The 27,799-nt window shown below is 34.5% G+C and overlaps 1 protein-coding gene across 1 annotated transcript in view; it reads right to left on the bottom strand.

Moving 5' to 3' along the window:
* Positions 1-27,799, bottom strand: part of BRINP3 (BMP/retinoic acid inducible neural specific 3) — a 733,775-nt gene that overhangs the window by 151,034 nt on the left and 554,942 nt on the right. The window contains exon 6 of the mRNA XM_007953312.2: positions 13,190-13,412. Coding sequence (XP_007951503.1) covers positions 13,190-13,412 — 223 coding nt within the window. The remainder of the gene's footprint in view (positions 1-13,189; positions 13,413-27,799) is intronic.

Genomic DNA, 27,799 nt, shown 5'->3' with positions numbered 1-27,799 from the left:
AAAAAAAAAAAAAAAAAAGGTTTGAATTTCTCAATAATTTTAAGAAGTATAAAGAATTGCTGAGGTAAAATATTTGAGAACTGCTGGTCAAGGTCATCATAGATTTCTGTCATCACAGCTGTAGAATTTGCTAAGATAATAGACATAGTGAAATCATATATTGTAGTGGAATATTGTGTGCACTGGTCATCTGAATATCATACCTGATACTAGCAAGGCTGAAACACTTTGCCACACAATTCGCATTTCTTTTCTGGAAGATAAAGGGGTACAGTGACAGGGTGAAGACATGTAAATAAAAATGAAAGTTGCCCTAGGAAATTTATAATTAACTTTTTATTCTGACTGCCACATCCCTATTTTAAATATCAATAACTTGGGAGGCTATCCTTTAAACCAGTATATAAGTATTACATAAATAATGTAATTAAAATGATTAACTTGGACAAAATGTATTCTTATCACTATTGTGGGAGCTCTGGTAGCCTAGTGCCTAAGGCACTTGACTGCTAACCAGAAGGTTGGTGGTTTAAACCCCTACCCACTCCTCAGAAGGAAGGTTGGGCAATCTACTTCCGTAGTGATACTGCCTCAGAAATCCAAAGAGGGGTCGCTATGAGTTGAGTCTGACTTGACAGCATATAGCAACAACAACAATCACTATTGTGTTCTTGCTCCAAAAGCCAATGCACTGTTATCTTAGCAAGCAGTGTGCACCTGTTGTTGTTGTTGTTATTTGCCGTCGAGTCGGCCCCGATTCATAGCGACCCCTCCTTGGGTTCCCGAGGCAGTATCACTACGGAAGTAGGATTGCCCAACCTAGAGTTGCTATATTCTAATTTTGAAAATATTATTGTGGATGTTCATACTGTCACAATTTTGTGGATATTCTAATTCAGCTGCAAGAATTTGAACAACCAAACCACTATATGTTACAGACCCATTAGTTAAATAAATTAAAAAAAAAAAAAAAGCATTGATCTTTTAACACCAAGCAATTCTTTGAATCTTGTACCAGTTTCACCAACACACAGTTTAAACCGTTTCCCATTATATATTGAAACCAAACAAGACAGCATTTGAATCTCCATATTTATAAGATATTTTTGTGCTTTAAATGATTGTGACATATGAAAAAATAGATATAAAAAGTAAATTCTTACTATATGGATTAAAAAATAATTATTATGTTGAACAATATATAGAGAACAGTCATTTGATTAAATTACCATTGTTTCGTAATGATTTCATTATAAAGAAATCAAAATTAAAACCAAAACCAAACCTGTTGCTATTGAGTCTATTCTAATTCATAGAAAACCTACAGAACAGAGCATAACTGCCCTATGGGGTTTCCAAGGCTGAAATGCTTATGGAAGCAGACTGCCACCTCTTCCTTCTGTGGATCAACTGGTGGGTTTGAACCAGTGGTCTTTCAGTTAGCAGTCAAACGCTTTAACCACTGAACAACCAGAGCTTCTGAGAAAAGGACAGTCATTAGTTAATCAAAGGAGCCCCCGTGGCGCAATGGTTCAGCATTTGGCTGGTAACAGAAGGGTCTATGTGAATCCTTGAACCCACAAGCTGCTTCCACAGACATTACAATCTTGGAAACCCTAAGAAACTGTTCTCTGTACCTCAGGATCACTATGAGTTGGAATGTACTTGACAGTAATGAGTTTGGGTAGGTTTGAGTTAATCACGACTTAGAGCTTACTCTTTTCTCTACAGTAAAATTTAAATTGTTGAATGCTTACTATATGCTAGAGTAGCAGCTGAACACTTTTACCACTGCACCAAAGAGAACTCCAAATGAAACTTCACTTTCAGTAAATAGACCTTTGAAAGCAAGTGATCAAGTTGTGCTTATAGCACAATTAAAACTAAGCTATTGATTAAGATTACAGGAGTGGGGAGTAAATGTGTTGCTAGAATTTGAGTATGAATAATTTCAAAAGTGGGGAGAGTAAAGGGAAGTAAAGGGGAGGAATCCTCTCTTTCAAACCCACCTCACCAAACAGGAGAGGGGATTCTGTTCACTAAGCATGGACTATGACTCTTCAAGAAAAAAATAAACACACAAGCAAGAAAGCTACTAAAACTGGACAGAGTAATAGATAGATAAGAAAGGCACAGGGAGGAAGTAGCCATAGGGAGAAGAGTTTTTTTTATGGTTGGGGATGGTATTCTTGGGGCCATGAAATCAAATGTGCATGCACTACTGAATGTAAAACAAATTTGCACCCAAAGCACAATGGAAAAAAATAAAAAGGAGAGAATTCAAAAAATAAATAAAATAGGCTGGTTGAAACATTCTCCACCCTGTCCTTTCTTTCTTTCTTTCTTTCTTTTTATTTATTTTCCATTCGAAGAGTATTATCTGTTGTTGTTATTTTCAGTTGTCTTAGAACTGCACTATCTAATTTCAAGACTGTTAATCTTTCGAAGGCCTCTGGGTGGACTGCCAGCCTTCAGGTTAGTAGTCAACCACTTATGCTTTTGTGCCACCCAGGACTCTGCTGTATTATTTATAACCGTAACATTATTTTTAACCCAGGTGGATAACCAAAAAAAAGGAGCTCTGCAGACAAAGTGCCTAAGGTATTTGACTGCTAACCAGAAGGCTGGTGGTTCAGACTCACAATAGTTTGAAAAATGTGTCTTATAAATCAGTGTCTTTTTTACATGTGCTGAAGCTGTGCTTTCTTGCAATAAATACTGTAATATTATATGTAAATATTTTTATCTAATCAAAGTTTTCATCTGCTCATTATTAAAAGAAAAAAACAAAACACATGTATATAGTTTGCTTATTAAGAATATTAATACTTAATGCAAAATAAGAAGTGTGATTCCTGGTCACTTTTATTGAATGAATGATAATTACATATAAAATGCTCTGGTACAGATTTAAAATTCTTTCCACATCTATACTTATTTTGTACCATTAAAATGCACTGCTGTCAAGTCAGATCCGACTCACAGCAACCCTTTCTTGGGTTTCCGAGGCAGCATCACTACAGAAGTAGATCTCCCAATCTTCCTTCCAAAGAGTGGCTGGAGGGTTTGAACCACTTGCCTTCTGGTTAGCAGTCAAATGCCTTAGGCATTGCAATTTGTCACTCCATGTTTCCATTTGGTTAATGTGCAAAACAAAATATGGTATTTTTCTAATATTTAATATTTATATTTGCCTTATATTGTTGCTTTAAATATTGTATATTGACTTTCCCTTATTAATTTATGTAATTAGCTATTTACACTTAGCAACAACTTATGATTTTGTGTTATCTCTATCCCACAGCCAGTATTCTATTCTTGCAAATAGGCTTTCTCCACCCTGGGCAATTATGGTGAAGGCTGGGCAATCTACTTCCATAGTGATATCACATCGGAAACCCAAGGAGGGGTCTATATGAGTCGGATCCGACTTGATGGCAGTGCGTGCATGCATATTGTGATCTAGATAATCCAAGAATATTAAAAATTTGGCAAAATAGTATATAAAAAAATACAAAAAGTTGCAAATACAATCACTGTACTAGACTTTGATGATCCTCTTCTATTTCTATGAAGCATCATGTCATACTGAAGATTACCACAGGTAAATCACATTTTATGGGCTTCTTTTTATCCTGCTTCTAGGACATATTTGAAGGATCCCTGGTGGTATTATGATTAACTGCTTGGCTACTAACAAAAAGATTGGTGATTCGAACCCACTCAGCAGTTCACAGGAGAAAGATAAGTGATCTGCTTCCATAAAGATGATAACCTAAAAAACTGTGGCTTTCTAGTCTGTCACATAAGGTTACTATGAGTCCAAAGGAAAAAAAAGCAAAAACAGGACATTTTCAAAATGGATCCACATTTTTATTAGATTTTATATATGCTGGAAAGTGTTATTTTGTTACAAGTGAAGGAAATCAACTTAATGCTCTAAGAGAAAATTTTTTCAAGGACAGTAAGTAGCCCTGGTGCCATATGATTAAACACTTGGATGCTAAACAAAAATATGGCCCACTCAGTGGTTCTGTGGGATAAAGACTTGAAAATTTGGTCCCATAAAGATTGTGTTGTTGTTGCTAGGAGCCATCAAGCCGGCTTCGATTCACAGCAACCCTATGTACAACAGAATGAAACACTGTCCAGTTATGTGCCATCCTGACAATCCTTGTTATATCTGACCCCATCATTGCAAACAATTGTGTCAATCCATCTCTTTGAGGATCTTCCCCTATTTCACTGACCCTCCACTTTACCAAGCACAGAGATTGCAGCCTAGACAAACTTATGGGGAAGTTCCACTCTTCATGTGGGGTCACTATGGGTTGAAATTTAAATTGATAACACCTAATGACAATAAGAAATATTATGACTTAGAAAATTCAAAAGAAAAATATTGAAAAGAGAAAACACATGCTATTTATAATCCATTAATGCCTTAAAAATATAAGATGCAGGTGAGGAGGCACTACATGAAGAAAAAGAAGATGAATGAGATGTTGTAAATAAGAAAACCCAAAAGACCCAAGTTACTGTATTAAAAAAAAAAAAAAGAAGGAAAGAAGGTTTATAGAAATGTTTCAGTGGAGAGAGGATATATTGAAAAGGATGCGAGTGAATAGTGAGGGTAAGATGACGAGAGGAAATAAATGCCGGGAAAGTCATCAACATAAAGAGGGAAGAAAGAAAGTGTGCTGAAAGGAGATGAAAGGAATTTAGAGAAAAGAACAAGTATAATTTAAATACAATGAGTTTTATAAATCTCTTCTATGTTGGATGATGTAAACTTTATTCATCATTATTCTCTCCATGCAAGTGTTAATAAAATATCCATTTTCCTTGCATGCATTTTACAGTTTTAACTACATGGGGATATATTGTGATGGAAAAATAATCACACTTGAGTTGCAGAACCCAGAATTGAAAAAAGAAACCACAGGAAAAGAAGGGAAGTTCTGGACCTGGGGTCCAAATGGAAACAATGGTTTGAATGTTACCAGAATTATTTGTCTTGGCTTTTCTCCATAGGCAAGCTTTATTGGTGTCTACCATGGACTGTCTTGAATTCTTGTATAGTGCAAAAGACTGGCTAAAAAGGCTTCTCACTTCACATCTCAGTATCTGACCTACAGAGACTGACCCTGTTTCAAGTATCTATGAAAAGGAAATTGGAAAATAACTCTGTCTACACAAAGGTCAGGTGCCCATCCTTGAACTAATTAACTATATAATATAAATGTGGCCACTAGGAGAGGGGAATTCACCTCCTGAAGGGAGAAACAATACAAAACAAAACATGATATACATATTGTAACATATGATCTACTTTTTATTGAGCAATAAACATTTTGCATAAAGTAATAACTTTTTATCATTGTATACTTCTATAAATTGGAATTAATGTATTAAGAAATTTATCAAAGAAAAGTAATAAATATTTATTGAGCTCTTACTATCTATAAATTGAGAATTGTCAGTAGAAACTTCAATAGATGAATGAACATTCAAATTTTCTACACATTATGCCTGAATCACATTTCTAAAGAGGGCTTCAGGGGGCAGGGAGAACATTGCCAAACACTTTAACAGCTATAGTTAAGCCCAATATTTCCAGTCATTTATTTTATTCTCCCCTACTCCTATTTTTAGGTGGCATCGAGTCAGCTAAATCATAGTGACCTGTGTATAGTAGAGCAAAATACTGCCCAGTTCTGCGCTGTCAAAATTCTTGTTATGTTTGAGCCTTTTGTTGCAGTCACTGTGAAAATCCATCTCATTGAGGTTCTTCCTTTTTTTTTTTTTTTTTTTGCTGACCCTTCACTTTACCAAGCATGACATCCTTCTCCATGGGCTGGTCTCTTCTGACAACATTGTCAAAGTACACGGGAGGAAGTCTGACCATTCTCACTTCTAAGGAGGATTCTGGCTGTATTTCTTTCAGCGAAGATTTTTTTTCATTCTTTAGGCAGTCCATTGTATTTTCAGTTGTTTGCCAACACCACAATTCAAAGGTATCAACTCTTCTTCTGTCTTCCGTGTTCATTTTCCAGTTTTCATATACATACCAGGTGACTGAAAATACCATGGCTTCGGTTAGACACACCTTAGTCTTCAATATTACATTTTCTTTCTTTACCATTTTAAAGAGGTCTTTTGCAGCAGATTTGTTGCTGTTATTATCTGCCATTGAGTTGGACCCGAATCATAGCGACCCCTCCTTGGGTTTCCGAGGCAGTATCACTACGGAAGTAGATTGCCCCATCTTCCTTCCGAGGAGTGACTGGTGGGTTTGAACCACCAGCCTTCTGGTTAGCAGTCAAGTTCCCTAGGCACTATGCTACCAGAGATTTAGGCAGTGCAATACATCATCTCATTTCTTTACTGCTTACTTCCATGGACATTGATTGTGGATCCAAATAAAATGAAATAAATCACTGACAACTTCAATCTTTTCTCCATTTATAATGATCTTGTTAATTGGTCCAGTCGTGAAGATTTTTGTTTCTTTATGTTGAGGTGTAATCCATACTGAAGACTGTAATCCGTCTTCATCAATAAGTGCTTCAAGTCATCTTCACTTACAGGAAGACATGTTGTGTATTCTGCATATCACAGGTTGTTAATAAGTCTTCCTCCAATCCTTACTCTTCATTCTTCTTCAAATAGTCCAGCTTCTCAGATCATTTGCTCTGCATACAGATTGAATATACATGGTGAAAAGAACTGATGCACACTATTCCTGATTTTAAACTATACAGCATCCCCTTGTTTGCTTTGAATGGCAGCCACTTGGTCTATGTACAGGTTCTTCTTCAGTAAGTTATGAGTTCTGCAATTCTCATTCTTTGTGATATTACCTATAATTATTCTGTGATCCACACAGTCAAAAACCTTTGCAAAATCAATGAAACACAGGTAAACATCTTTCTGGTATTCTCTGCTTTCAGCCAAGATCCATCCAACATCAGCAATGATATCCCCTATTCCATGCCTTCTTCTGAGTGCTGCTTGAATTTCTGGAAGTTCCTTGACAACATACTGCTGTAACTGTTTTTCAATTATCTTCAGAAAAATTTTATATGCCTGTGATAATAATGACATTATTCAATAATTTCTACATTCTGTTGGGGCACCTTTCTTTGGAATGGTCATAAATACAGATCTGTTCCAGTCAGTTGGCCAAGTAGTTGTCTTCCTAATTTCTTTGCATAAAGGATTAAGCATCTCCCATGCTGAATCTGTTTGTTGAAACATCTAAATGGGAATTCTGTCAGTTCTGGAGCCTTGTTTTTCACCAATTACTAGGGAGCTCTGGTAGCATAGTGCCTAACACACTTGACTGCTAACCAGAAGGCTGGCAGTTCAAACCCACCAGCCACTCCTAGGAAGGAAGATGGGGCAATCTACTTCCATAGTGATACTGCCTCGGAAACCCAAGGAGGGGTCACTATGAGTCGGGTCCGACTCGACGGCACATAACAACAACAACAACATATGCACTTTAAATATGTATATACACAGACACACATTTTAAAACATTTGTTATTAAATATTCATTATCACTTAATACTAGAAATTAAAGATTAAAACAATCTGAAGGAGAATAACAAATCTACATATCATTGAGGTTGTTATAATATCCTGTCTCTAGTATAACCTAAATAAATCCACTGCCACTGAGTCATATTTGACTCATAGCAACCCTATAAGACAGTAGAACTACTACATAGGGTTTCCAAGGCTGGAACTCTTTACGGAAATAGCCTGCCTTAACTTTTTCCCACAGAGCAGTTGGTGGGTTTGAACCACTGACCTTTTGGATAGCAGCAGAATGTGCTACCAGATTGCCTTTAAATGTGACATATAATTATAGTTTTGACTGACATACAAATAAAATTAAAATACTAAAAAACATGTTTTTAAGAACAAGTGCTTATTATGTTAGAGCATTGTTTGGTAAATATTGTAAAGAATGAGACTGTAAACATTCTAGGCTATGAGGGCAATATTGCAGCCCTTGTAACACAGTGGTAAAGCAACTTGACTACTAACCAAAAGATGGCCACCTCCTGGGAGAAATATGAGGTAGTCTACTTCCATAAACATTATAGCCTTAGAAATCCTATAGTCATTCTGTCACATCCTATAGGATCTTTATGGGTCAGAATCAACTACAGGGCAATGAGATTTTTTTCAGTTTGAGGGCCATACAGTCTCCATCACAATTAGTCAGCTCCTAGTGGTTCAAATCCACCAGTCACTCCTCAAAAGGAAGACTGGGTAATCTACTTCTGTAGAGATCCTGCCTTGGAAACCCAAGGAGGGGTCGTTATGAGTCTGAACTGACTCAATGGCAGTGAGTTTGTTTTTTTTGGTACCATTATTAGGAGTCGGGGCCGACTCAATGGCAAATAACAACAACAACAATTATTATGTGAAAGTGGCTGTAGAAAATATGCAAAGAAATTAATGTGTCTTTGTACTAATAAAACTTAGACATTCAAATGTGAATTTCATATATTTTTCAACTATTTTCAAACATAAATAATTAGTTTACAGATTGGTTAAAAAAAAAAAAAAAAGAAAAAGAAAACAGGTTCCAGGCAGATTTGACCCACTATCATGACCATGCCTGGTTTGTTGCATTCAATTTTAGAGCATTTTTGGAAAGTGCATGATATAGCTCTCAGAGAAGTATAACATAGACTCAAACTTATTCTTCTCTGTGACATTACAGAAATGATTGCATCATATGTCACTTTCCATTATTATTGAAGAACAATATGTTAATCAGATGTCAGCATTCTACTGCAGCTTTCATCTACTACCTCAGAAGAGCTCCTTTTACATATCTCTCCCTAACCCTATACTCAGTGACATCACATTGTTAGTTTGAAATAAACCATAGTGGATATATTTATACAACAAAAATTGGCAAATGCTACGAATCAGTGATTTATTATTTTATTTTATTTTATTTTTATTTCATGTCTCCCAGACAGCTGACTGTTAAAATTGCATCAATACGCACTTAACGTATTATTTCTATTTACCCTAGCCTGTTTTGTTACTTTTGTTGTTGTTGTTATGTGCTGTAGAGTTGGACCCGACTCATGCAACCCCTCATTGAGTTTCCAAGGCAGTATCACTATAGAAGTAGATTGCCCAACCTTCCTTCTGAGGAGTGACTGGTGGGTTTGAACTTCCAGCCTTCTGATTAGCAGTCAGGTGCCTTAGGCACCATGCTACTAGAACACGCCCCCCCCCCAAAAAAAAATGTAGTTGAATTACTCTTTAAGATATACATTAATGCTTTCCAACAATTGCTGCATTCACTATACTTTATGAAATGTATAACTCATTGTCATTTGTCTGATAAGTTGTAGACTAGCAACAAAAATCAACTACCTCCAATGTATAAGATTATCAAAGCCTTCAGAGTTCGTTCAAGTAAGAAAAGGGTTCCTGATGTCACATGAATTCCTGAGAGCAATAATGGTGACAGTGCAGATTTGTGAGAATTATCTGAATATCATTCCTTATCACATATAAAGAACTACACTGTAGTTCTAAAAAGTAACTTCAACTTATCTGCCAGTTCACAGAAAGTATAAACGAATCTTGCTATACATGGCCATGTATTTTTATAGTTCTCATTTTGGTTTATTTTTGCTTGTTTTTCAAGATATTGCAAAATCAGTCATTGAAACACAGTTCTTAGGGTAGGAAAAGTCCAAGAAAAAAAAAAAAAACTGAGACAATTTTTCATAAAGACAAGACACAAAATAGAATTTTCAATGGAAGTGAGTCATTGCTATCGCTTATCTATTTCCTTTTCCAAAAATGCTTAAAAACTTACCTCACTAGTATACAAATACCTTTTTGACACTCTTTAAACAAATTGTAATATATATATATATATATATATATACACACACACATATAATTCTCTTAATGCCATTTTATTAAAATGAAAAAAAAAGTCAAACAGAAACAAAATCTCACATTTATAGGAATAGAAAAATGGTGATGGAATATAAAAACCTCAAATTCAATAAAATCTTTCATCTAACAGAGTCTGTATTGTTCTTGTGTGTGAGATGAATAATTGTGTTAATTATTTTTAAAAGTCAAGAAAAACCTCTGGTGATCTTTGATTTATTTTATTTAGAAGTTTTAGAAAGAAAAGACTTATTTCTGTATTTATTGTATTCTACTCCAAATAATACATCTTTATGTTTTTTTTTTTTTTTTTCCTGACGATTTGTTATTTATATACTTATTTGATAACACATTAGAAGATATTTTTTCTAACTGAAGTAAACTCAGACCAAACCCACCCCCTTCGAGTAGATTCTGACTCACAGGGACATCCATAAGATTTCCAAGGCTGCCTTGGAAGTAGATTGCCTCATCTACCTCCAGTCAAAGAGTTGGTGGGTTTGAACCACTGACCTGCTGGTTAGCAGCCAAATGCCTTAATCACAGCACCACAAGAGTTCCTTATTCAATTGTTAAAGCTCATAATATTCTTAATCAGAATTGCCCTCTAGAATCATCTGAGAAAATTTTTCAAAATATGCATGAGCAAGTCAGTTCACAGTTAAAGAACTAGATGTATTATAGGGGGAAAAATATAGATATATATACACACATATATAGGGGGAAAAATATAGATATATATACACACACATGTGTATATATATATATATAAACCTGCCAGCCACTCCTTGGAAGGAAGATTGAGCCATCTGTTTCCATAGTGATACCATCTCAGAAACCCAAAGAGGGGTTGGGGTTGCTAGTGAGTTTATATATATATATAAAACTTTCCAATAAATTGTATGGAGACCTTAAGAGCTACTGCCAGGATAAATCTTTTAAATGCACAATAACAAATGATCGATACTTTATAGTAACATATTTTTAAAATTGTTTTTTAGAAAGCATCAGAACCACAGAATTGTTACTGGCTTGTCATTAAAATTAAGCATTTAAAGTTTAGGTTTTCATATATTATTGGGTTTCAAATATGATTTTCACATGTTTTCCTTACAAACCTTGCATATGCATGGCATTTGTATCTTCATCTTATAATTTATTTGTTATGATACTTTAATACCATACAATATGCCCCACTATCTGTCCATTAATATGTTCAATTTCTCTACCTACTCCTTAAACATATCCTCAGATTCTGGTTATATATTTTTCCTGGTGTTATCTTCAGAGCTCATGGTTTCATGTGAATTGATAATTACTATCCCACTTGCCCAAATCTTCTCTAAGCTTCAGATTTATACAACTATATGTAATTGAACTTGATTAATATGCCCATGAAAGTCACTATAGTAAAATCCAAACTCATCCATTTGCCACTCAACCCAGCTTATCTTTATTTTACCTATTTTATTTTGTTTGTTTGCAACTATCTATTTCAGTGGTTTTCATATGGCTTTTAACCCATACATTTGAAGCATGAAATCTATCATTATCAGTAACAGTGGTTCCCCTCAATCATAATGCCTTAGTAGGGAATGTCATTGGGGTTATGAGGAGAGACATATAAATATATCTTATGAGTGGTGGCAAGGTATAATTTAAACACACACACATTTTAATAACACAATATTAATTGATATTCTATCACAAATGTGGTCTTAGGGGATGACCTCGGGCCTAAGGCAGTCGCCTGCCAAGCTCAAAACTGGCAGTTCAAACCCACCAGCCGCTCCCCGCCCGGTAGACTGGGCCATCTCTTAGGAGCTTTGGTAGCATAGTGCCTAAGGAATTTGACTGCTAAGCAGAAGTCTGGCGGTTCAAACCCACCAGCCACTCCTTGGAAGGAAGGTTGGGCAATCTACTTCCGTAGTGATACTGCCTCAAAAACTTAAGGAGGGGTCGCCATGAGTGGGATACAACTTGACAACAATGGTAATGGTCACAAATGTTGTGTATATATTCTCATTTAAGCTTTTTCTTTCCTTTTTTTTAATTTTTTTTTTTTCTTTTTACTTTACTAGGTAGCCAAGCTTGAAACCTAGGAGTCATCATGGAAGCCAATCTCTCCTTCACATCTACATTCAGTTCATCAAAAGGTCTTGCAAATTGTATATAGTAATTTTTAAAAAAATCCATAGGTGATGGAAATGGTTTGCATTCATCTGGTAACTGAAAGGTTGGCCATAAGAACTCTATAAAATGTAGGTGAGTGGTTTACTAAAGATGGGTATTATGAATGTGAAGTGACTGATAATGGGAACTGGATTTTCTTTTGGGGTAGTGAACATGTTCCAATCTTATATTGTGGTGATAGGTGTACAAGTCTGTGAACATACTAAAAGCCAATGAATTATGAACAGAGACCAAGATGTCAATGATAGATACATTTCCAAATGAAACTTTAAAAAATTATTGTCAGTGCATTTTTTTCTCAGTGATTAAAACATCAAGTTTAAATTTAAAGTTTTAATAACAGAGATACTAGGACAATGCTGACTTATTTTGTTGTATTGCTCTATATTTTTCCACTTAGTCTATCATATTGATGTATTTTTAACCTAGTCTCAAATACATAAATACATTTTTTTTACACTGACCAGTCAATATATCTTACAGTCACAATCTTAAAAACTAGAATATCCAAAATTAGTTCAGTCACAATTATTTAATTAATTATTTATTTTAATTGTCATCTATCCTTTATCCTTCAAATTAATGCTAGAAACTTACACATTATTTTTCAGAACTTTGTGTAGAGTTATTTTGATGGTTCTCTAAATACTGGAGGAGGAAATAATTCTTGAATTATTTTTCTTTGCTTTGAAGATTAAATATTTATAAATTTCACTTTGTGATCTTGCCTTCTTCCTATGCTCATAATATAACAGTAAGACCCTGGGTTTTGCTGGACATTTGTTGTGTAAATATCACAAGGAAAAAGAATAATTTCTTGATTTTGAAAATGAAAGAAGATAACAAGAACAAAAAAGATGTTCGTGTATATGTTCCCCATTGTACTATTATTTTGGAAAATAGCTATAATTATTTTAAGACTTCCGTATTATACCTAATAATATAAATACCACTGTTCTATGTCTATTACAATACCTGTATTCAAAACTATAGAGTTTACTGTCAAAATAATATCCTCAGCTTTTCTATGTTGGCACAAATATCTTACCTTTGCCTTGGCAGGCTGATGAGGGGTTGTTTATGGCACCTCTTGCTAAGGCTAAAGAGCTTGTGAACAATTTTCTGTGCCTTTAGGAAAAGTTGCTTCATGCTGCTCTCCAGTTGTTCATAACGGCGCTGAAAATTAGAATCCATTGTCCACAAATGCATTATGGTAGATGTGTTGAGGAAATAATTCATGGGTAGCCTTTTCATAAAGAACTTGAATTCATCTGAAAAATGTTAAAATTCAACACTTTAATTATGAAACAATTACTTTCCCTTCTCCACCAAAATACATTTAATATGTTAATGTTAAAGATAAATAAATACAATTTTTTATTTGTGGATAGTGAATCAATAGCAAGATATGATTGTTTTAGAATAGTTTTCTGTTTTGTGTCTTTTAGTAGAACTTCCTTTAGTAGAATACAGGTAAAATAACTTGTTCTAATGCAATTATTTTTGGCAGAGAAGTTCTAAATACAATTTAATTTTTCCATGTTCTCCTTTTGGTGGTATTTGAATGAACTTTCTCCCATACTGTGGTCATTAATCTAACTTTGATTTTTTGCATTAGCGTTAATAAACCTTTTTAAATGTGTGTATTAAAGAAAAAAATTCAGAAAATTTATTAATATGGTCTATAAATATATATATAAGCATTAATAAATGATTTTATTAATTCTTAAAGACAAAAAAGCTATTTCATTGAAAATCATAATATTCAATTATATATTGTGATTATTCCTCTTAACTTATCCTATTCTAATTTCTCATGACATATTAGTTTAAAATGTAAGTGCACATTAAAGAGAAAAATAATATAAAAGAATCTAAAGCACTGACTTTTTTTTTTTTTTTCTGTAACAATAAATATCATGCCTGAAACTGTCTTCCTTTAAATAACTGATTAGCCTACTATAGGAATAAACATAGTGCCTAAGGCATTTAACTGCTAACAAGAAAGTTGGCGTTCAGACCCACAAGCCACTCTGCAAAGGAAGATCGGGCAATCTACTTCCTTAAAGATTTACTGCTTCAGAAACCCAGTGGGGTTGCTGTGAGTCAGAATCTACTCTATGGCAGTGGTTTTGAGGTTCACAGTAAAATAAACACTAATCTATAGGTCTACTTCTTATCTAAACAATAAGATAGTTAAATCTTTCCTCTTAATCTCCCTTTCTTTTGAAGTATCTATTACAAATAATTATTTAGAAGATATATCTTTATTGCTTTTAATACCTGTTTAAAAGATTTATTTTGTTAAGGATGGCATACTGCATCCATTTTCCATGTAAAACATGACTGAAATTTCTCCACTCATACATACACACACACACACACACACAAACACTATATACACACCACAACCACCACCACCCTCACCAAAAGACTTGGAAAACATTTTCAATGGTTAAAGTATCACTTGACAATTCAGTACAAACCACATTTTAGTATCCGATCTGAAAATAATAAGCTATATGCTATTCATTAAACTTGAGTCTTTCTGTGCCTTAATTTCCTCTTCTATAAATGAAACACACAGTTCTAGACAATAATAATATCATTTAGCATTAAAATCCTATGACATTATAAATAGCTGTTATTAAACACTTCTAGTTTCAGGTATTATGTTATCATCCAACTGAATCTTAACCAAAAAAATAAAAATAAATAAAAAATAATACCCACTAATTGTATTATTTCTTTGTAGTGTTTTTAAATCACCAAATTATCATTCAATATTTCTTAAAAGGTGTAACTCACATCTGATAAGTTAAATACTGCTACTGCATACACATATTTAGAGCGATGAATTCATATTTATTTATTCATTAATACTATTTAAAAATTCATATCTAAACTATTTCATTAATGCTGGAAATATATGTTTTAACAATTTATACTAAATTATGTTCATGAATATTGTGTTTTTTTTTTTTTTTTTTCCTGGAGCAAATAAATTCAGAGCACTGTATCCTTTGGACATTAATTGATTTTGACCAGAAGAAGAAGGAAAAATAAAACAAAAGAAAAGAAAGTGATTTTTTTTTTCTTTTAGCAAAAAATGATGGGAAAATATTTTAGAGAAGAGAACCTATGCATTTAATATTTATATTTAATATTCAAATCATTTTATAAGTAAGTGACTTATAAAATAATGCATAAATTTTAAAAATTCCAATTTGGCAGTAGCCTACATTTAATTTTGTCCCATATGTCTCTTTTGAGAAATTCCCTCTTTTGAATAAAGGAGTTGATGCATGAAAATTGGAAAGCATCCCTTGGATTAAACACAGAGCAGATGCCAGTGCTTTGAAAACTAATCATTCATTTCATTGTCATCCTTTACTTGAATGCTTTTGATAAGCTTTTATTGTGTTATGGGTATGCATATTTTAATTATTTTCACTCAATTCTAGAATAGTATTGGAAAAGTTTCTAAGTCAGTAAATATTAGTCAAGTTAAAGTACATTTTAAAGTAGAATTTATTTATTTTGTCTAAGCATATACAATGGTGAATGTCAACTCAAAAATGTCAATATGCACTTTCTAAGAAACAGTTATAACATGACATTTGAATAATTACATCATTATGAAGTCATTAAGAGTTAACACTGACAGTCATCCAAAATATTTATTGAACACCTGTTGTGCACAGAGCATACAGATGTTTCAGTCTCTGACAACAAGTATGGATAAACCTTTCATTTAAAAAAAATGACTAGCTAATGTCATGTAACAGTTTCAAATGCTAAAATAACATCTTCAGTATCTGAAATCTATTTCACATAGAAGTTAACAGAATCACCAGAAATATTCCTATGAACAACCTTCATTTTTTTGTATTTAATAAAATTTGGATTTGAGTAATGTAAATAAAATTTGAATGATAAATTTACTATTATTATATATTTATATAAACTAATTTACATAACTCTAAAGAGAAAATATAATAACTAGAAGATGCCAAAAAATGTTTTCTAGGGCTATGTAGGAAATACAATACTATTTATTTCTCAAGTTATAAGCAAATAATGGCTACCTGTACTTTCTGAGATAAATAGACTTAAAAAAAATCATTAGTATGTAGAAATATTAAATTTAGTATCTAGGTTATTAGATAGATCTTAATTTGTAAATACCTGCTTATTAAATATGTATTAATTGAGTAATTTTGATCAGCATAGTTTGTGATGATAGGAAAATTAAAAAAAAAAAACAATAATGTGATAATAAACAATGTCTATATGGAGAGGAATTTATAGTCAGTCATAGTCTTAACAAAAGCAAAAGATAATACAAAGGGAAATGTATAATATTAATAAATTATGTGGAGGCAAAGGGAATTAGGTTAGATGACAACTTATAGATAAATAATAGATAACTAGCTAGACAAATAATTGATAGCTAGGGACCAGGTTAACTGTTTGAGGGAGCTCTGATAGCTTAGTGCCTAAAGGCACTTGACTGCTAACCAGAAGGCTGGAGGTTCAAACCTACTAGCCACTCCTCGAAAGGAAGTTTGAGTAACCTACTTTCATTGTGATACTGTCTTGGAAACCCAAGGAGGGGTTGCTATGATTTAGGTCTGACTCGATGGCACATAACAACAACAATAACTCTATAGACTATAACTATTTCTCCATCTGAAATTATTTTATTTAAATAATAAAAATAGTTTTTTCTTTTTTTTTTATCCTTTTCTCTAGTAGAATCCCTAGTTAGCATTTGGTATCTAATTAGCTAATTTTGAAAGCGATGATCTCAATCTTTCTTTCTCTCCCTCCCCTCTAACATATGGAATCATATTTTGGGCAAGACTTAAGTTCTTTAAATATTAAGTCAATTAATCTTTAAATAATCATTCATGTAAATTATATTGGAGCAATTCTGTATGCAAAATGCAGAGAATCCTTGCTCATATAATTCTGTTGTCAGCAAAAATGCATATTAACACCACAGCATTTACATACTGATTTTATGCATTTATATCTTTATGCTTTTTTCACTTTTATGTTTGAGAGTTCAACTAAATAGATGAGGGTGAGGAACTCAAAATGTTCAAGGTATGAAACGGGCATCCATGAATACATGTAATCTGATTTGTATTTCTGCCTGTATTAATGAGTATTAGAGGCATTGACTAGCAAATTGATTATGCATTTTCCAATATCAGTTACTTGTATTTGCAACTGCTATAGGATATATTTTCAAATATGTTGTAAAGAATTCCAAATTTTCTATTGTTAAGAGTATAGAAGTTACTTTCTGAAAAAATCTACACAATCAGATTTTAAAAAATGATTTAGAAGCTATTTATTGAATTATAGATTCACAAATTGAATCTAAAACAAAAGCTGTGGTCACTGGAAAGTAGAACTATGGATGTGGAAGTTTGAGAGAGAAAACTGGTCCTTATATTATAGTTATAAATCCATATGAATGTATTAATTTGATTAAACTTTAAATAAATATTATGAATAAATATAAAAACACATCTAAAATTTTGAATTATCAATCTCAATTTAACCCCACCCAAACACACTGCTGTACAGTTGATTCTAAATCACAGAAACCCTATACATATCACTATTTCAGACTTCTGAATAAAATGGCCTTATTTAATTATTTGCTAAACATGAAAACAAAAATCTACTAGTTCATATTTAAACCTTTTCTCTGGATTGATTTGAATATTGGCATATTGAAAATATCTTTCTCAGTAAGAATAATCATTAAATATGGATGATTTTAATTATGAAATCACAGCAATGGTCTTGTTACAATAATAAAATATTATGTTTTTATTATCATAAAAAACATGTAAAAATATGAATATGGGTCATCTTAAAAAAGAGAGAGAAAATAAGCCAATGAAATGTGTTAGATATATAAGAAGAATTCATGCAAACATTTTTTCTTTAAGCAGAAGTTATGATCATTGCTGATTTTATGTTACCAATCAAACTCATTTCTCCTGCTAATACTTAAGAAAAGAGAATTTTCTGAAATAAATATATGACAATAACACAGACTTGTAACACAAACTTTCCTGTAATTAATAAGTTCATAGAACCATTGGCATATAATAGGCTTAGACTTATACTAACTATTACCTCCAAAGCTGCTAACCATCAAACTGCATCTATCACTGATGTTCAAAGTCATTGTCCAACCACACTATCCTCTACTAAGAACATTTCTGGTTTCATGAGATCCAGTTTCCGTGAGTAGGGTAAGGGTTTCTCTACCTTCTGATTGTAATGGCAAAGATCAGTCTAGTTCATAAACTATTTGAAAACATTGATACAATAGAAATTCTGGCCTTGAGTAGGTAAAATACAAGATTGACAAAACTGGATAGAAATTAGGATGTGAGAGAAAATTAGGCCAGTGGGTGTCCTGATTGTCAGAAAGTTACCGAGGACTGAAATGACATTAGATTCTTGAGAGAGTACAAATAATACACATATTTTGAATGATTCCATAATCCCAAGTAGTGCTGGTCTACCTTTACTTTACAAACTCTTATTCTTAAAATATTCCTAATTGACTATTTGAATTATTTATATCAGTTTAGACTTTTCCCAACTTTTATAGTAAATCACTAATACAACTTGGAGTGAGCACAAACCAACTCTAGTTTTCTATATGCCATGGGCAGCAAGTTTACACTGAAATTGACAAAATACAATAAGATAAATGGCAAACCTATACAATAACTTGTCAACTGGCCAGTTATATGAGGCCACAAAGTGGTATCTACACAAGAACATGAATCAGAAACAAGTCCCACTTCCTTAGTAGCTGCCTAGATGTAAGCTGTATTTTTCTCAATTTATTTATTTTCTGAAACATACATTATACTTTATATTCAAATTCTCAAGCAAGTTAAACCAAATATAATAATCTGTCTGTCCTTCATTGCAATGTCTGGCTTATTAACTCTCCTCAAATATTTGGGAAATTCCCTAGACAGAGTTTTATCTATAATTATAGAAACTGAAAATGCCAAGTATTCACTTTTTCAGTGCCCTTACAGCTAGAATGGACATGCATCTAAACTTTGTAAATTAATTTTAACTCACCCATATTTTGGATCATATGCTATTGATTCAAAGACAAAGAAGGAGCCTACAGCAATTCTCCCAGGAGATAGTGGTTAAATAGTCATGGTTCAACATCCACACAGTGTTCATTGAAGGTTGCTGTGAGGCCATCACTATATCACTTATTGCCCTGACTATAAAGCATGGTTTTCCAGAATTCTTGGCTATTCTATGTACTTTCTTTAATAAATTCATTGTCAGTTTGAGTTAGCTAAAATATTAAAAGAAAAAAAAATCAAACTCACTGCTGTTGAGTCGGACCCGACTCATAGCAACCCCTCCTTGGGTTTCTGAGGCTGTATCACTATGGAAGTAGATTGCCCAACTGTCCTTCCAAGGAGTGTCTGGTAGGTTAAAACCACCAGACTTCTGGTTAGTACTCAAATGCCTTAGGCACTATGCCACCGGAGCACTTTTGAGTCAGCAAGAGCCTGCTTTTCTTACTTGCAAAAAGAACCTGGATTGATAGATATTAGCAGTTAAATGTCTTAGGCACTATGCCACCAGAGCTTCTGGTATCAGAAGTAATTGTTGGAAATGTTCCCCATGACAACTGGGAGAATGTGGAGATGACATCTTAGAATGTTTGGGACAAACGGCTTTGTAAAGTTATTCAATATTAAGAGTTGTAGTTTACCAGCAAAATTACCACCTGTGCTCCTCTGGAATGGAGTTCTTGATGCTGGCTTGGCTTTTGGGGCTATATGCCTGCCTAGAACTGAGCAAAGGGCATGAAACATTCAAAGATGGGTAAAGTGGTCACTTCTAGTGGATATATAAGAGCTCTGGTGGCCTAGTGCCAAAGGCATTTGACTACTAACCAGAAGGCTGGTGGTTCAAACACACCAGCCACTAATCAGAAGGAAGACTGGACAATCTACTTCCCTGGAGATACTGCCTCAGAAACCCAAGGAGGGTTCACTGTGAGTCAGATCCGACTCCATGGCAGTGAGTTTGGTTTTCTAGTTAATGGCTCTAGAGCTCTTAAAGAGTTCAAAGTCCTATAATTTCTTCTCCAAACACAGAATGAATACCAGTGACTTTCAAAGACTTTGACAATTTTTTATCTCTTTCTTTCAACTGTAGAGCTTCAAAATAAAATTGATTCTAAGATAGAATATGTTGTTGTTGTTGTTATGAGCCGCTGAGTCAGACCTGACTCAAAGCAACCCCTCCTTGGGTTTCTGAGGTGGTATCACTATAAAAGTAGATTGCCCAACCTTTCTTCCAAGGAGTGGCTGGTGGGTTTGAACCACCAGTTCTCTGGTTGGCAGTCAAATGCCTTAGGCATTATGCTACCAGAGCTCTTAAAATAGAATATAGACCTGTTATATTAAAGTTAGCAAAGGAATTGCTTGGGAGGCATGGAAGGTAGATATGCAGGGGGATTGAGATTAACTCAGAACAATAAAGCATGAACCCATTATTTCCTTGCCCAGAATTACAGCACCTCTTGCCCTGTCTGATGGACTATCATTTATTTCCAGACACTGCAGTAATCTAAACCAAAAGAGTAACATTCATTAGAAAGCCTATTTTTGTCATGTTCCAGCTCTATCACCCATCCTTCTCTGTTGTTGTTGTTGCTATGTGCCGTCGAGTTGGACCCAACTCATAGCGACCCCTCCTTGGGTTTCTGAGGCAGTATCACTGTGGAAGTAGATTGCCCAATCTTCCTTCCAAGAAGTGGCTGGTGGATTTGAAGAGTTTGAACCGCCAGCCTTCTGGTTAGCAGTCAAGTGCCTTAGGCACTATGCTACCAGAATTCCCCATCATGTTCTAGAGAAGTTTATTGAAAGAACCTATGCTGTTGTTAGGTGCTGTTGAGTTGGCTTCAACTCATAGTACCCTATGGACTACAGAACAAAACCTAAGAGAAGACTAATTTTCCAACAGACTATCAAGAACTTTCTAATCATTCTTGGAGATAAAGACATAAAATGCATTAGTGAAAAATGCCAGCATCTCTGATGATAACTGTATTGGCTGCTTTCTATAGGCTGTGGACACAAGCTAGAGTATGAAAGTCATTGTGAAAAAAGATGTGCTTTCTGATGCCAGTGAGGATACAGATACCTCACTGTGATGGAGATATAGTAGAAGCTACTAATCTTCAGAGGTACAGTAGACATAGTGACTATAATAGACAACTAGACAACATGTCCTTAGAAAAGTGTGACCTGCAGGAATTTTAGAGTTTTTAAATCAGATTATGATCCCTAGGGATTGAAAACTATGGCCAGTGCTGGGAGGTCTTCTTTGATTTGTATAAATGGGGGAGAAAAAAAAATGATGCAGGCTGGCAACCAAAGCCTAACTTGAATCATCATGAGAGAAGACTGCTATTCTATCCACTTACCAGTCTTTAATAATTTCAAAGACCCACAAGTCCTGCACCCACAACTTTAATAGGGCAATTCTTCCCGTTGCCTTGTGAGCTAATGAGTATTCTTGGGGAACATGAATGTCACAAAATTCTATGAAGCATAGTTTAGCCTTAAGAATTAAGGTAGCAATATTGGTTTTCCCTGAATCTACCTCAAATTAGGACCAAAGGGACCCTAGTTTATCCCATGAGTATTTTGCAGTCTCTGTTTAAAGATTTACAAAAGAAGCACATTGACTTCCTAATCCACAATTGAATAAAATGCATTATGGTAAGAAAGACAAAATGGAGCTTCTCCTTTCTACCAAACAAACAAACAGAAGAAAAGAAAAGAAAAATATATATATACAAATTAATATCGCTTGTTTGTTGTGCTTCAGACAATATCAGGAATTTGAGATCCATCCAACACTTGAAAATTGTGAGAATAGTATTCATATTCTATCACCAACTAACCATCATTTTGGCTATAGCTTCATCACAGTGTCAATCTAAGTAAAACTATTCCAAATGTAATAGCTTTAATGGTGGCATGGTTTCTGGTATTGGATTTGTATTTTCTTATCTGGTATAAACTGTTTTTTCTATCAGAGAAACAGAGAATACTGGAAGCAATTTTCTTTCTTGTGCCTGGAGTAAGTGTTAAACATCCTGTTATTGTTCTAGGATTAAACAATTTCTCCGCCTACATGCCACAAATAACTTCACAGGGTCATAGATCATTCCACCATGATGCAGAATGTACTGTGTTAATGACATCATTATGTTAATAACATCATAATGAAAATATGTGGCAAACAAGAGTAGCAAGTAGCCTAACTGTGCATGAGGAATGCTAAAAAATCTTATGAAAACTCAGGATCCTGATACTTGAGTGAAATTTCTGAGAATTCAGCATTTGAAGCACATTTGCATATCAATTTCAAAATGAAGACCGTATGACTATACCTTAAGCTCTCCTTAAGAAAGATGCAAAACTCTTGAAAGTTGCATTGAATGAATTTTCCGATGTCAGTATTGATAATGATGATTTCAATGTCTTGTACCAGGGGTGAGATATGCCAGCGGCAGAAGCTTTTGCTCCTTGATGTCCTCAGGGAATCACTCCTGCTATGAGATTTGGGATTATTCCTGGCAGAGCCTCTGAGCCAGATTCTCCAGCCTTCCTGCTGATTCTATGAGCTATCTAATGTCTTTTAATAAATTCTTTGTTCTGCTGCAGTTAGATCCTTTTGCTAGCAAGAATGCTGACTGATACAGTTAATTGAGACCTCCAGGGAAATTACAGTCCACAAATCAACAAAAATTTAACAAATATTTATTGTGTCTCCTTTGGGTCAATCAGTGTGCTAGTTAAGTGTTAAAACTACAATAATAATTATTATAGCTCTAATAATAATACTTTCCTCATAAGTTTTCTGTTGTAGATTAAATGAGATAATTACTGTAAAAACTTAGCAAAATGCTTTTTTTACATAATTACCAATAAATAAATACTAGTGATTGTTCTTTGCATAGTTTAGTCAGTGTTTCTATGTGTGCTGTGCTTGGCAGTTTGTATGGATTATCACATTTAATCCTGAAAACAATCTTATGAGATGGATGTTATTATATTCTGCATTTCTTGATGCTCTTTTGCAAGGTTCAGTAAAGTGTTCAAAATAACAGAGATATTAATTAGAGCCCACAATAAAACAAGGCTGAATAAAGCACAGCTTGTACCTTAAGAAATATAAACTTTAGAGAGATGACAGGAAAATAAAATCATATTCATTGTATTTAACAAATGCTTTTTGTTTGGCAGACTTTTCACAAACATTATCACATCTGATTTCATCATTGTAGTAGGAAGGGCTGCTTTTGTTGGGATGTGGTTTGAAACTAATTTGAAATGATAGGGTCACTGCACAGAACCAACCATAAAAGAAAATCAAGGAAAAAAACAGACCCAAGGAAATACAAAGGAGAAATAATTGTATGTCTCTGAGAGCCACTGCAATGTTGTGTTTTTTCTCTATATTTTCCCTTCTCCAAAGACCAACAAGCACACTGAACCCAGTGGAAATTAAATATATATTTTTTAAATGACTCAGTCATTGAGAAGAACCAGAAAGAATGGAGAGAAGTTACATATAAATATATACAGAGCAATTCATTTAGAAAAGTAGAGTTTGAGCTTTGTCATATAAAGCTTTAGCCACAAGTGACCTGTGTGGAAAAGGAAAGTTGAAATAAGATGTGTGTTATAGTTCCAGGCTTTAAAAACTAGGGGAAAAGGGAATTCAAATTAAAAATAAAATTTCAATCTACTTAATTGGCTTAATTCTTAATTGACTAATTACTTCCTCAAGTATTTATGTTGTTGTTGTGTGCCGTCCAGTCATCTCTGACTCATAGCAACCCCTCCCTTGGGTTACCAAGGCAGTATCACTATGGAAGTAGATTGCTCAACCTTCCTTCTGAGGAGTGGCTGGTGGGTTTGAACCGCCAAGCTTCTGGATAGCAGTCAAATGCCTTAGGCACTATACCACCTTTTATGACTATACCTTCAGCTCTCCTTAAGAAAGATATAAAACTCTTGAAAGTTGCAAATGAATGAATTTCCCAGTGTCAGTATTGACAGAGGTTATGCTCTCCATTTTTTGTTGTAGCATAATGAAAAGTGATTCTTCATATTTCTTAGTAGTTGAAGATTTTTTTTTATAGATTGAATCAAAACTAAATCCATATTTTCCCCTACAATACATTTTTTATATTACTTATGTTTGTCAGGATCTTGAATTTGTTTGAATAAGAACAGTATGTGCTATTTCTAAATGACTGTGCTTATTCTATGTACTCCAAATTAAAATATATCATGCACACTATATACTTGTTGGCAGTGGTGCTAAACTGTTTATTATGAATATAGCCCCACTGTTACCATTCTAAAACTGAGACTCTTTCCCAAAATCCCCTTACTTGCACAGTTTCAGGTTAGAGTTTGCCAGTGAAAGTCATTCTTGTGAGATGTGGAAGGCGGAAGTGAAATGGAAGCTCTTATGACAAACACGTGATAGTCAGCCACAGTCCATATCAAAATGCAGTGAAATGGTAGCTTCCACAGATGAGCAATTTCCACTGAAATGGCTGCTTGCGCAGACACTGAAACTTTCAAATACCTCTCAGCAAGGTCCCATATCAACCTAGGCAGATAGCTCAAGCCTCTCCAAAGGCTCAGATTTCACAGTGGCCAGATGTGTGCAACTTCGTGGACTTGCCACAGGTTCTAGATTTTCCATCCATGCCAGTATTTTAAGATTAAATAGGTTAAGCATGTTTCTCCAATTCTCTGCCTTTCTCTTACATTCTTCACTTTCCCAGTTTCTTTCTCATGTAAACTCTATTTCCCATTTTAAACTCCTTGTTCACATAAAACCTTCAGTGGCTTTTTTTTTTCCCTATCTGAACCCATGCAAAAACAGCAGGTGAGACAGCTGCAGCTAGTTTCTTACCCCATCCATTCTCCTCTTATTGATACTAACAGAACATTGATTTTGTTGTGGACAACGATATTTCCAAATATAAAACAACTTGCAGGTGCTAGTAGCTATGTGGTAAGATACTGGCCTATGTGACATATGTAGAAGTCTGTGGCAGAAGTTCTGGTAAAGTTTTGCTTTTCAGATTTAGGTATGGTCCCTTCTTCATTCTCAGTCTTTCCTGTTTCCTTCTGAGCAAAACGTAGACTAGAAGCAGAAACAGCCATTTTGCAACCATGAAGGACAGACCAAAGGAAAGGGAGAGACCGTCATCTTCATTTCTTTAAACCCTAGAAACAACACTGGCACAGCTTCCTTATGTCTGTTATATAGATTCTTATAACTGAGAATGGGTAAGACAGAGCTGGGAATGGACGTCATTAAAGCAATCGTTTTCAAACGTATCTCAAGAGCTGTTACATTCATAGAAATTACTGAAGATCCCAAAAAGTTTTTATTTATGTAAGATATTTTATAGTTATTTGCCATAATAAATCAGATATATGCTTATTATAAACCATTTATAAATATGTAGCATTTATTTGTGAAAAATAATTATACCATCCAAAACAAAATGTATTTATTTAGAAGGCTGGTGTTGTTCCACATATTTACCAATATCTTTAATGACTGGCTTAAGAGAACTTCAGGATTCTCTGAACTTCTTCTGCATTCCGTTTGTTGTAATAGACTATGACATGTAGCTTCTAGACATGTAAGGATGCAATCCTTCAGACAAGTCTGGCATCCTTATCTTCCCCATTCCTCATTCTGCTAGCATCTTTGGACTTCAGGAACAAACCACCATACATTTCTCTGAAATCTAATGGCTAGTGTAAATATAAATAGAGATATAATCTCAGGCTAGGTGACAAGGTCTGACCTCCCCACTTCCTTTGGTGGTCAGGATGTGAAGTGATATTGTGCTTCTAATGGGTCACTTAGATCCTAATCACATAACCCTGTGGGTATAAAAATGGCCAAGCAAGGGACCTCATGCTCCCTCAGCTACAGTGCTAGGTGGAAGTACATGTAGCATAAGTATACAGCCCAACTAACTAGGCCTACTTGGTACGGAGTGGTGGGTGGTCAGCAGAAGGCAGGGCTCCCTTTGAGTCCCTCATATCTGATGCCACATGGAAGGCTTGCATGGAAGAGTTCTCTACGTCAAACATGGCATCTTCCAGAAGGCAGGGGAAAACAGTATGTCATATGATTGTCCCTTTTTGAGTCTCTCATCTATGGTGCGTAGCAGGATGAACATAAAATTTTTTCCATCTCTGTCCAAAAGTTCTTGAGTTAGGGGGATTGCTCATTTGATGGATACTGTCTGCTTCTTTTTGTAAGTAATAAAAGCTACTTTCCATGTGCTCATGTATGTTCAGATTCTGATTTGATATCCACAGAGCAATCTATATTAGTTATTAACTCCCTTTTTCTAATGGTCTCCCAGCTATTTAAAAATCAGGGACAATTCATGAATACCTTGCATTTCTGGCATAATATCTCACAAGACATCTCCACTCTATGCTCATAAGAGAGTAACAGTGGAAAAAGGCAAATGATAACTCACTACTCTTATAATAAGAAACAAGACACTGTGAATGCATCTCAAGGCCCAATAAAGTTCTCTGGACAACAACTGAGATCTGTAAACCTAAGGAATGATAGAAAGGACACAATTTATATTTGTAAGGCATTTTACAATTTACACCTTATCTCTTCTGATATAAATAAGAGTAGCTCAGTTCTATTCCCTCCCTTATACTTGAGGAAAGATTCAGAGTAGTAACTTGTTTTCTCCAACACCTTCCTGCCTGTGATGCCTTCCTGCCTGCTCATTAAAAATCTGTATTGTTTCCAGATTGGTAGTTCCTTTGTATAGAAGGTCATATTGGAGGGATGTGTACAACAGATCTAAAACCTAACAATTTTTTCCTCTGAATATGTGTGTGTATATGTTTATGTGTGAGTATATGAATATGTGTGTGTGTGTGTGTGTGTGTCTATAAGAAGTTCATTCTCATTATTTAGGGTATTTATATTCTATAAAATCCCTGCAAACACTGAATTAGTGAATACAGAGTCAGCTGTGTTCAACCTCAGGTAAGAATTTTTCTTCTGCTTTTTGCACAGGCATGTCTGTAAATGACTGAACATACCACAAATATTTTTTAGCAAATAGGAGAATTAGCTAATACTCTGGTAGTGTAGTGCCTAAGGCACTTGACTGCTAACCAGAAGGCTAGTGGTTTAAACCCACCAGCCACTCCTCGGAAAGAAGTTTGGGCAATCTACTTCCGTAGTGATACTGCCTTAGAAACCCAAGAAGGGGTTGCTATGAGCCAGGTCCAAGTAGGCAGCACATAACAATAACAATAACAAATACAAATCTGTAATTAATGGAAATTTACTATGTATGTACATGTATTATACACACATATATACATATTTAGAGAGATGGTATATAACTATATTTTATAGATATGTACCCCGTGCCATATATATATATAAAATATAGGAGCTCTGGTAGCATAGTGGCTAAAGCACTTGACTGCTAACCAGAAGGCTGGCAGTTCAAACCCACCAGCCACTC

This window comes from Orycteropus afer, unplaced genomic scaffold (genome assembly GCF_000298275.1).
Source record: "Orycteropus afer afer isolate SDZICR_OR568_19922 unplaced genomic scaffold, OryAfe1.0 scaffold00386, whole genome shotgun sequence".
Taxonomy (NCBI): domain Eukaryota; kingdom Metazoa; phylum Chordata; class Mammalia; order Tubulidentata; family Orycteropodidae; genus Orycteropus; species Orycteropus afer.
This window is presented reverse-complemented; position numbering and strand designations above follow the sequence as displayed.